The sequence below is a fragment of the Sardina pilchardus genome, chromosome 18, assembly GCF_963854185.1.
Source record: "Sardina pilchardus chromosome 18, fSarPil1.1, whole genome shotgun sequence".
Taxonomy (NCBI): Eukaryota; Metazoa; Chordata; class Actinopteri; order Clupeiformes; family Clupeidae; genus Sardina; species Sardina pilchardus.
In genome coordinates this window covers 26,585,796-26,598,295 of record NC_085011.1, presented here as the reverse complement: position 1 = coordinate 26,598,295, position 12,500 = coordinate 26,585,796, and the positions used below count along the sequence as shown (strand labels likewise).

Sequence of the window (12,500 nt, the reverse complement as noted above, 5' to 3'; positions counted from 1 at the left end):
GTGTGTGTGTGTGTGTGTGTGTGTGTGTGTGTGCGTGCGTGTGTGTGTGTGTGTGTGTGTCTGGAGGGCACTGATTTCAGGACGAGGGAAGTGGTAGGTTTGTTTGTGTGTGTGTGTGTGTGTGTGTGTGACGTGACGTGAAGCACTGTGACAAGTCTGCCCCCGACCAGCGCTGAGTAACGGCTTGCCAGTGGAGATGGGGGGTGAGGTCCGGCTGTGTACCCCCCTGCCTTACACATACACACACACACACACACACACACAAACATGCATGTACACACACAAACACACGCACGGACACACACACGCACAGAGACGGAGACGAGCACACACACACACACACACACACACACAAATGGAGGCGCGGACACACACATACACACACACGGATGCACAAACACAGATGTGCAAAAATTTACACATAGGCTAACATGCAGACCTCTGCACACAAACTGCATCCATTTTTGTTCATGCAGGTGCAGACATACGGACGATAAGGCACACATGTGAACATATGACAGTTACATAACACACATACTGTGTGTGTATATATATACAGTGCCTATAGAAAGTCATCATACCCTTTTGAAATAGTTACTTTTTGTCTTACAGCCTGAAATCAAGACCCATTTTAAAAACGATCTTTTTCAGTTTTATTCACAAATTTAGCTGTACAACATCAAAATAATGAAAAAAAAAGTCAACAGTTCTGAAAATTAATAAAAAATTAAAAACTAGAATAGCAGGGTTGGAAAAGTCATCATACCCCTGACTTAATACTTTGTATAGCTTCCTTTTGCTTTCATTACAGCCCTCAATCTGTTTGGATATGTCTCTATTATAGCTTTGCACACCTAGATTGGGGAATATTTGCCCAATCTTCCGTGCAGAGTTGTTAAAATTCAGTCAAATTCTGTAGGGAATGGCGATAGAGTGCTCTCTTCAAGTCAATCCACAGATTTTCTATAGGATTTAAGTCAGGGCTCTGACTTTGCCACTCAAGGATATTCACCATCCTATCCTTAAGCCACTACTTTGTTCTTTTGGCAGTATGTTTAGGATCATTGCCGTGTTGGAAGGCGAATGACCTGCCCATCTTCAGCTGTCTAGCAGAGGGACGCAGGTTTTCCTCAATCATTTCAATCATTTGGGTGTACTTGGCAGCATCCATTCTCCTATCCTGACCAATTTCCCAGTCCCCACTGAAGAGAAACATCCCCACAACATAATGTTGCCCCCACCATGCTTCACATTAGGTATGGTGTGTATGGTGTGTTACAATTGGATTTTAGCATCTTTTTATCAATGCAATTCTATTTAAAGGGGTTGTTCCTCCATAGACTGGGTAAGACTGTTTTTAGTGGCAGGCTGGCAAATACTGTTGACTTGCACTATAGCACCAGCGAACTCTGAAACTAGAAGGACTGGATGAAATGTGCAGATAACGGTCTCCACTGATAAATGCCTCACTGGCTAACCTGGAAATGAGGTCATATGTCCAAAATTCTGAACTACCCCTTTAATAGGAAATTATACATTTTGGTTAATTTTCATGGATTAAAAAAATTCAAATATTATAGGTTAAATAGGCACTGAACATTGACAGTGGAATCAGGTATGTTACACAGAGTTTGGTCTCCCCTGTCACCATGAAAGGACTATTTGGAATATTCTGTGCTGTTCCTTTTCTGAGAACAATTTAACTGACTGATAAAGTTTTCCTAGGCTATTGAATGCTTTAAATGTGGATGCTATTTCATCATTAACTAAGTAGCCTAAGCGTGGTTACACACAGTTGTCATCTTAATTCAGTGTTTTGTAGCCTATAAAATGCATTTCACGTTCATCACTCAGTTGTGGTATAGGCCTATGCCTTGAGTGATCCCTGCCACTTTAAATGCGTGGGACTTTAAATTACGTTTTAACTCCATGCTGATTTTGTTGATGAACAGTGCCGTCTTTGATTCAGTTTTCCTACCGTTTAAATAAACGACACACGCGCACTTGTGTGGTTGGTAAGGAATTGTTTTCAATAGTTTTCTTGCAATTCCCACACAACATTAGATAGCCTACTAAGCCAAGGTTCCATTAAAAATGTGTCTATGATTAGAACTCCGTTGCTAATCGTAGGTGGAATAATGTTATTATTGTAGGCTATACAGATGGCAGCGCCAGCATCAGCCGGACAGAAGCTTACACACTCATCAAATCTGCAGTTGCCTGTTAACATTTTCATCTGAATTAGATCTATTTGCGGAGGTGAGATAAGTAGCCTAGTGCAAAGTTGAACTGAGAGAGTTGCCATCTAGCAACTAGTAGCCTATATTTTCTTGCTTCTATTAGAACGATAGGCTATACATCTACCGCTCCTATGCTACATGATCAAATATTATCAGATGAGTGACAGAAGCACCGGATATGACCAACAGGCCCACACAAGAAACGCTGGTCCTCTGGTATCAGACCATGCAACCTGATGCGTCTCTGAAGTGAGACGCAGGAAACAGAAATACTGCAAAAATAATAACGCGACTAAACGGCACAAAATAATGTTATAACATTCCTGTCATTTTGGTCTTCGAAAATGAAGAGACATTTTAGCACGTTTCTTATTTTGCAAACCACATTTAGTCTCGTTTTTATTCGTCAACGCCTTATACATTTAATTATAGTCATCGTCACATGGCCAGCATTTACGTTGCGTCTTGTTTTCGTCTCGTGAAAAAAGTTTGTTGACGACGATATTCAGTCATAATTTTCGTTGACGACAGCAACACTACTGCCAGTATCTGTCTGTCTGTGTGTGTGTTGCTCTAAATGTGTTTGTGTGTGTACGGTATACCGTTAGTTCTCACAAAATGTTGACTGGATATCCAACATGAACATTTTCAAGTAATCTAAAGACAAATGTCCTTTTGATGATAGATAGTTTAAGGTCATGCACGCGCGTGTGTGTGTGTGTGTGTGTGTGTGTGTGTGTGTGTGTGTGTGTGTGTGTGTGTGTGTGTGTGTGTGTGTGTGTGTGTGTGTGTGTGTGTGTGTGTGTGTGTGTGTGTGTGTGTGTGTGTGTGTGTGTGTGTGTGTGTGTGTGTGTGTGCATGTGTGCATGTGTGCGTGTGTGTGTGTGTGTGTGTGCATGAGAGAGTGTGTCCGTGTGAGTGTGTGTTGTGTGTGTAGTGAATGAGTGAATGTGTGTGTGTGTGTGTGTGTGTGTGTGTGTGTGTGTGTGTGTGTGTGTGTGTGTGTGTGTGTGTGCATGTGTGTGTGTGTGTGTGTGTGTGTGTGTGTGTGTGTGTGCATGAGAGAGTGTGTCCGTGTGAGTGTGTGTTGTGAGTGTAGTGAATGAGTGAATGAATCAGTGCATGCATGTCTGTGTGTGTGAGAGTGTGTAGTGAATAAATGACAGTGTAAGTGTGTGTGTGTGTGTGTGTAAGTGTGTGTGTGAGTTGTGTGTGTAGTGAATGAGTGAATGAATGAGAGTGCATGTATGTGTGCGTGTGTGATAAAGTGTGTGTGTGTGAGTGTGCGTTGTGAGTGTAGTGAATGAATGACCGTGTGTGTGTGTGTGTGTGTGTGTGTGTGTGTGTGTGTGTGTGTGTGTGTGTGTGTGTGTGTGTGTGTGTGTGTGAGCAGTGAATGTGTGAATGAATGTGAGTGTATGTTCATACAGTATGTGTGTGTGTGTGTGACTAGTTCCCCACTCTCTCCCTCCTGAGTGGGACTTGACAGAGGTCTTTTCAGCGCTCCTCTGCCGCCGCCGCTGCCTCTAAATGCCAGATTGGCTCCCTGCCACTGAAAGCGCCTGTCAGGATGTCCCCCTCGCTGTCACCGCGGCAACAAAGAGAGCCCGCAACGCCGCCTGACAACGCCGTCTCCGAGTGCGGCGCGATTATCATTTAAATCCCGCTCAACACTTTGTCACGTCATGCATAACAAAACCGGTTAAATCAACGGACATTACCATCAGCGCGCATTAAAAGCTGGATTATGTCAGACCTGTGACAGCAGCATAAAGACAACATGACAGGCCACTTCAAATAAAGAGGGACTACAATTTAAAAAAAGACTGACAGAGAGAGAGAGAGAGAGAGAGAGAGAGAGAGAGAGGGAGAGAGAGAGGACCGCACATCATCATCACATTGAAAATGTGGAACACATATCTACACACACACACACACACACATCAGTCTGGGTTGCATCTGTCGCTGTCTGACCTTGGCTAAAGTGTGTGAAATGCATTCCGTCCTGATCTGGCACCAAAATAAGGGTGATATGGACGCTCTAAGTTGCACAGAGGGGAACTCAAAATAAATCTGGTCACACACACTGTACAGACACGGTACACAGACACAGCGCACACAACACCTCTGGCAGGACAGTGAAGGTGCATACTTTTGGGGTGCATGTGCATGTGTGCAGGTATGAATTTAGAGGTAAAGTGCTTATGCACAGCAATGGACAAGTATGTGTGTGTGTGTGTGTGTGTGTGTGTGTGTGTGTGTATTTGTTCACATGTTTATATGAAATCTGATAAGATTGAGAATGAGGTTCATTGATGCGTGAGTATAGCTCTGTGTGTGTGTGTGTGTGTGTGTGTGTGGCTCCCACCTGGTGTGGCTGCACTCTGTGGATGTTGCAGGAGAAGTCGCTGTAGAGCTGGAACTTGTCGATGTCTTTGGGCTTCCCCTTGGCTTGGCCCCCCTGCTGCTGCTGCTGCTGCTGCTCCTTCAGGGCCGTCTTAGACACACTGGACTGCAGCATCACCGGACTACACTCACACCTGACACACAGAGAGAGGGGCGGCTATCATTACTGTCCTTTATCTCATCATTTTACAATCTACTCTTTTGCTATTATTATCAGTGTTATTTTAATTTTCCTATCATTATTTCATTTGATCTCCTTACCGATATTAATGTAAAGTTCATTACTAACATTGTATACTTGTAGCTTTGGCAACAATGACTTTACCCATTCATGTCAATAAAGCATGAATGGGTAAAGTCCATTTGATTTGATTTGAGAGAGTGGGGGGGAGGGGTAGGCTTGATTAGATTCAACTTCACTGTCATTGTGCAGAGTACAAGTACAAAGAAAACAAAATGCAGTTTGCTTATGACCAGAAGTGCAAAAAAGCAGACAAGAGCAATGTGATACACAAAGTATAGCCAGGTGGTGAATAGACAGGAGCCCTGTTTATTGAGTCAATCAACTGCCCCTATAGACCCAACAGATGACGGCAGAATAAACATCCTGCCAGACGTTCATATACAACATCCACATAAATAATTACCAAGGAACAGAGGGAAGAATAGGAGCACACACAGGAGAGGAGAGGCAAACGGGAGAACAGTGTGTGCGTGTGTGTGTGTGTGTGTGTGTGTGTGTGTGTGTGTGTGTGTGTGTGTGTGTGTGTGTGTGTGTGTGTGTGCAATGCAACCAAGGTAGTGTACGTGTGAGTGTGTACAGTATGTGTAGAGTCAGAGTGTGGTGCAGGGTATGTGGGTGTGTTGTGGGTGTGTAGAGAGAATGGGTTGTGTTGTGTGTGCAAGATGACCAGGGTGTAAGTGTCTGTGTGTGTACGTGGAGAGAGCGTGTGTGTGTGTGATGGGTAGTTGGTGACAAATCAGACAGGAAGAGATCCTCACAGAGAGCGCACGTGGGTGAGTGTGTCCGGGTCCTTGGCAATCATGTCTGCTAATATCTGCTCCACACCTGTGGCTACCTCCTCATAGGTAGACAAGCCTGCAGGGAAACAAACACACACACACACAAATACATTCACACACACACACACACACACACACACACACACACACACACACACACACACACACACACACACACACACACACACACACACACACACACACACACACACACAAATCTGTGATGTTCTACTGCCCTCTACTGGCAATAGCTTACACTATATGACTAATAATGCAATATGTGTTGCTATTATAATCATTTGACATTATTGTTGTATATAACATTAACATTATGTCTATATATTGTTTATCTATGCATTTATATATTACATTATCAGAGCATCATATAAAAAAACAAGTACTCTCTCTCCGTCTCTGTGTAGGTTTGCATGGGAGTCGCGGCAGCCTGACTTATTCCCCCCGGGACAGTAAAAGTGAGAGGGGGGGGAATGTTTACTGATGCTATGTTGATATCTTGTGTGTCTGTGTCTTGTCATCGGGCAGATTATGTGAACCAAATTTCCGTTTTACGGACAAATAAAGTTTTATCTTATCTTATCTTATTTGTGTGCGTGAGTATAGCTGTGTGTGTGTGTGTGTGTGTGTGTGTGTGTGTGTGTGTGTGTGTGTGTGTGTGTGTGTGTGTGTGTGACGAAACAATGTGTATGTGCATTTGTTCACGTATATGAAATCTGATAGGATGAATGAGGTTCATTTGTGTGAGTATAGCTGTGTGTGTGTGTGTGAGTATATCTGTGTGTGTGTGTGTGTGTGTGTGTGTGTGTGTGTGTGTCTGTGATGCTCCTACCCTCAGTGTCAGGCCTGATGTTGGAGTGCAGGTTGAGAGTCTGGGGGTTCTGTAGGAGAGCTAGAACCGCTGGTTCTAAGCCCAGCTCTTTGGCCCGCCGGGCTTTGGACAGCTTGCTGCCTTTCTTATAGGGGGAGTACTGTGCCGAGAGGGGGGGGGGGGGGGGTAGGACAAGAGGGGAACATTAGAACATACAGTAGCATACGCTGGAAAACAGAGAAAGCATGTGGAGCAGTTGGGGAATCAGCTAGCAGATCACAAAGCACAGGTGTCAGGATGTGCTGTAAAAGGGTCATTCACACCAACAACGATAACTATAAACAAATATCGCTCTCGTGAACGCTCACACTCACAACCATCCACACACACACACACACACACACACTCTCAAATATCCACACACACTCACTCTCTCAAACATCCACACACAAACACTCTTAAACATCCACACACAAACACTCTCAAACATGCAAACACCCACACGCTCAAACATACACACACACACACACACACACACACACACACACACACACACACACACACACACACACACACACACACACACACACACACTTACACTCTCAAACATGCACATACCCACAGGCTCACACCTGCACACACTCACACACTCACCACGTGGTCAAGCTCATCCGGTGTTCTGCAGTTCTTAAAGGACACCTCCAGCTCGGAGGTCAAGACTCCATCTTTCTTCAACGTCTGCATTACAGACTGACACTTCTTAGCCAAAGCACTACAGTGTGCACATACACACACACACACACACACAAACAATTTGTTAGGTTACTTGGATACATTTCTGTTCAAAACATACCTAATCAACCTCAATCTAAACAACCAGAAGTCAACCCACAGTTTTGAATCACTGCTGAGTAAATTCATGGCCTATGCTGCCATCTAGTGGTAGAAAAGGGAAACTTAATTTCACTTCCAAAGGGATAAAACAGTTTAAAGAGACCCTATGCAACATTTTTATAGTCATAAAATCGCTTAGAAATCATTGTTTTGCTTGACTGACCAGTTTTATCGAAAACAGTAATATTTCCTCCCGCCCCCAGTGTCCCTATCCGCTATTGCAGCCTTGCAGTTTGTCCAGGGAGAAATCGCTCCTTGTTTACATCTGGAAGTCTGAGACACGTGAGGAATGAGAAGAATCACGTGTGCAATTTGTATAGATAGCCTATATATATAAATATACACGCTAAAGCTGTAGGGGAAGCTCTGCAGAGAAATATGCAAGCATAAAACGAGCGAAAACAAAAAGCGAAAGCGAAACCAGAGATGAAATCGCCAATCCTGCATAGTTTCTCTTTAATCTTCCAAAACACACATACAGTACACACTAAATTAGACCCCCATTCCCTTCAGATCTTCAGCGCGCACACACACACACACACACACACACACACACCCCTGCCTCTCACCATAGCTCCTCCAGTGCTAGCTGTACTTCTCTGAGAGCGTCAGCGTCCATATAGTTGATCATCTCCTTGCGGTAGCGCACCAGGAAAGGGATGGTGTTCTCCTCATGCAGAAGCTGTGCAATGTTGGCACACACCCACTGCTCCACACCTGATCTCTGAGCTAGCACCTGTTAGCGTGCACACGCGCACACACACGCACGCACAAAATACAAAAATTCACAAACAATATCACGTTATCACGTTTTTGCACTTCTGGTTTCGTTGTCTTTGTACTTGTACCTTGCAAGATAACATTGAATCTACTCTAATGTTACAGTCGAATCTAATTGAATGTTGCAGGTAACTTTTTTCCTGTCTTTGAGAAAATCTGTCAACTAATAGAGTCAGTCACTGGCTTTATTATTATTTCATTATTATTATTTCAACATGTACTAGTGCATTATTGTTATGAACATATAAATATAAGGGTAGACTTAGCAGCCCCTCCAGTGAGTATCTATGGCATGTAGAGCGCAATTGTTACTGCAGTTATTGAGGTCAGCCTTTTTTTGCACATTTCCATGTCTCCATATGTTGTACCCCCTGTGTAGTATTGCTTGTGTGTACTGTATGTTTGTGGGGCCAAAGATTAATTTCCACAGTAGTGGACAATAAAGACTTGTATTCTATTGATTGTGGGGGTGTGCCATGTCATAATGTCCATGATGATACCTGAATGGGGTCCCAGTTCATGTGAAGACCTTCCCCAAAAACATTCACAGACTTGGCCTGCCTGATGGGCCTTCCTTGAGGGGCGGCGGAAGTCTTCTGCTTCTTAGCAACTGGCTCTCCAAAAGTGAAGTCTTCCTCAGGCTCCTCCTTCTTCACCATCAGTGACTGCTGATTGGAGGAGGAGGTCAAACCACTCCCACTAGGTTGGCAGCTGTTGGGGTCCATGGCCATGGGGAAGGAGTGTCTCTATTAAAAGGAAGACACATACCGTACATACTAATTAACACAATCAAATAATTAATAACACATTTCTCAGGGCGTGAGAAAATGGTTTGAATAATAGACTATAATCACCTCAGAAATACAATACTTGTGTTATACTGTTTAGCTGTCTGATAGACCAGAAGTGGAACTCCATCCTATCATAGCAGGATGCCCACAGAGAAATCAGAGCCAACCTACATATTATCTAGTTTGTCATTTGAGTAATCTGAATTTCTAAAATACAATCATGATTGTACAATCATGGGTAGCCATGGCATACTGGTTAGGGCTTCGATCCCCGACCACGGCTGAAGTGTCCTTGAGCAAGGCACCTAACCCCTCACTGCTACCCGAGTGCAGCAGGTTGGGCACGCAGCTGCAGCTCACTGCTCTGGGTTAGTGTGTGATTCACCTCACTGTGTGCTGTGTGTGTTCACTAATTCGGTTACATTGGGTTAAATGCAGAAATTTAATTTCCCTCACAGGATCAAAAAAGTATATATTCTATTCTATTCTGATATAATCAAAGTGGTCATAGATAAAGGACCATACAGGATAACTTACCTCCTCCTTGACCCTTGCAGGCCCCTGTAGCTCTTCTTTGTCATGTATTCCTCCCGCCCTCTCCTCCATCATTGAACCAGGCTTTTCTGGTTCTGTTGTGGTTCTAGAATCCTCTGGACGTTCCACATTCTTGGCTTTAGGAGCCCTGGGAGCTCTAGGCTTCCTCTCTGCTTTAGGCTTAGGCTCCTTCTTGGGTTTGGGTTCTTTAGGAACTTTAGGTTTGGGTTCCTTCTTTGGTTTGGGTTCTTTAGGAACTTTAGGTTTGGGTTCCCTGGGTTTGGCTGGTCTCCTGGCGACGGATTTTGCCTTAGGCTCCGGTAGCCATGAATCATCTGCATTTTCATCACTACTGATCGCCGTAGCTTCAGCATTTCCTAGTCTATAGCAGATCGGGGATACAATCAATAAGCAGAGGGATGAAGTCACTGAGTCCTTTTTGTGTAACAACTTATTGTTAGAAGCAGGAATGTATGAATGAATTCACTTCCGAAATAGTAGTCTAGGCCTACAAACATAGGCCTACACACACAAACACACACACACACACACACACACACACACACACACAAATGATAGTGTTTACACGTCTGTCGGTCTGTCTGTCTGTATTCTGTCTGTACTCTGTATGTGTAAACAAACTCACGGGCTCTCGTCTTCATCTTCTGAAATCACCTCCGTGTACACCTTGGCTGTTTTTGCTCTTCGTAACATCTGTACGAAACAGTGAATTGTAGCATTATGGGTAAAGATCAGAATTAGCCTTGCCGACTGAATACAATGTAGCCTGCACCCTGCTAAAATATGGTTTCCAAGTGAACCCCCTGCTAACTGAACAACACCAAAAGGACAAGTTGGACAACGTGCCAAATAGCATTCTGATTACAGATCTGAAACCCTTCGCAAGAGTGAACATGAATGTTTGGCTATGTTTGGTTTCAATGCACTGGTCACATGAATGTCAGCAAATGCTACCACAGTGGCACGTCTGAGCATAATGTTTCACCCTGGGGAAAAACGTAACGTTTCCGATGTTACAAAACCTCAGCTGCGTGTCATGGTAGGAACTACAGAGAAATCCATGGCTCAGTTTACATTCCTAATCCGTTTGAATTTAGCGCCTTGACTACTCGACACAGTGAGGTTGCTGCTAGCAAGCTGGGTCTGACTGTTCGAACAGCTCAAAGTTCGCTATCTATCAGTGTCAACACCACAAAGAAAACGTAGGAATGAGACTTACGACGTTTCTCCGATATTTATTTAGTTGTGTGTTGGAAATTATTGTACACAAGCATCACTCTAAATTTGCTACAAGATAACTGTTTACTACACAAGTCATTCAGCTCCGTACAAGTGTATACAACGAAATCCAATATGGCCGTCATTACAGGAGGTATCATAATAAAAGTCCCACCGTTTTCACAGAAGGTGTGTGAAATAAAGTAGGCTACCTTTCTATCCATAGACCTCTGAAGTTCGCCTACAAAAAAGCTACCATCTTTGCCCATATAAGGAGTTACGGTATCTGACGATTTTTCCTATGGGAAATTAACATGGGGATTTGGAATTATCACACCTGTTAAACTCTCGCGGGCATGACAAAATCGGAAATTCAGGTGTTTTCCTGAACACACTTTTGGCAGCTGCCTTCGAGAGGATACTGTGATCTCCGGTGCGCGAAGGCGGCAGACTTTGATTTTTGCTACCCCAGAGCTAACTTGCGATGCAACTTGCCATTCAGTTAGTTAGCCAGTTAGCTCTGGGGTAGCAAAAATCAAAGTCTGCCGCCTTCGCGCACCGGAGATCACAGTATGCACAAGAAGGCAGAGGACAAAAGTGTGTTCAGGAAAACGTCTGCATTTAAGACTTTATCATCGTCCCCGCGAGAGTTTAACAGGTGCGATAATTCAAAACCCCCATGTTATTTTCCCATAGGAAAAATCGCCAGATACCGAATTTCAAAGATGGCAGCTTTTTTGTAGGCGAACTTCAGAGGTCTATTTAGAAGGTATTTTAAAAATCGATGCCCGAGTTGCCTCTTGAAAATAGCGTCATAGAGGCATGAAGTGATTATCATAAATTCATAAGCCACATACTGATACAGAATAACTAACCAACAACATTCCAAGCCATCATTCTTAATCTCAAATAGGCTACATATTCTTTCATTAGTTTGTGTAAAATCTTCTTGTTATTATGACCAGAAGTTTTAGCAGTTATTTATTTATTTATTTATTGGTGAACAAATTTCTATGAAGGATTCCCAGGACACTGAAAGACCGGGGTGCACGAAACGTGGTGGGCATGTAGCCCCATATGGAAAGCATGTTACACGGACCATTTGGAATCATTGTTTTTTTCGTTTTGATCCGTCGACCACCTTTTTTTCGTATGTTGGTCTCAAGGGGCCATGTCAACCTATCCCATAACCAACTCATTTCATTTATAGCGCCTCCTAGTTAAACATAAAATAAGCAAAAATTAGGTGTTGTAATTGCAGGTATCTCTGACCTGACATGGTAAAAACTGCACAAAATTGGCAGTCTAGGATCAATATGACAGGTCCTCTGAATGCACTTCAAGTTTTGTGGAATTCCATTCATGGGGGGCCATACAATAAAATAATGTATGTTACTATACACCAACTGGCCTGTACAGGTGGCCGGACACAGTTATCTGTGAATATCTTGAGAACCGTAGGACCTAGGAGGACCACCTTTTTTATGTTGGTCTTAAGGGGCCATGTCAAGTCAAGTCTAGTTTATTTCTAGCACATTTACAGACGGCTGATTTGCACCAAAGTGCTTCACAGTAAAGTTTAAAAAAGTACAGAGAATAAATAAAAAGACAAAAAGACACAAATAAAAAACATTTCAAACCATCCCACAACCATTCATTATTATGTATAGCGCCACCTAGTCAAAAATAAGAAAGCAAAAATTAATGATCATTATGACACCCTTTGAATATGCTAAGTTTTGTGTAATTACAGTAGGTTCACGGGAC

General features: G+C 43.3%; 1 protein-coding gene across 1 annotated transcript in view; it reads right to left on the bottom strand.

Annotated features, from left to right (window-relative positions):
• Positions 1-10,858, bottom strand: part of srbd1 (S1 RNA binding domain 1) — a 111,144-nt gene extending 100,286 nt beyond the window's left edge. The window contains exons 1-9 of the mRNA XM_062519944.1: positions 10,735-10,858; positions 10,141-10,208; positions 9,498-9,876; positions 8,670-8,915; positions 7,959-8,125; positions 7,150-7,267; positions 6,517-6,655; positions 5,649-5,745; positions 4,609-4,780 (exon numbers count right to left, since the gene is read on the bottom strand). Coding sequence (XP_062375928.1) covers positions 4,609-4,780; positions 5,649-5,745; positions 6,517-6,655; positions 7,150-7,267; positions 7,959-8,125; positions 8,670-8,915; positions 9,498-9,876; positions 10,141-10,208 — 1,386 coding nt within the window. The 5' untranslated portion in view covers positions 10,735-10,858. The remainder of the gene's footprint in view (positions 1-4,608; positions 4,781-5,648; positions 5,746-6,516; positions 6,656-7,149; positions 7,268-7,958; positions 8,126-8,669; positions 8,916-9,497; positions 9,877-10,140; positions 10,209-10,734) is intronic.
• Between the last annotated feature and the right edge of the window lie 1,642 nt (positions 10,859-12,500).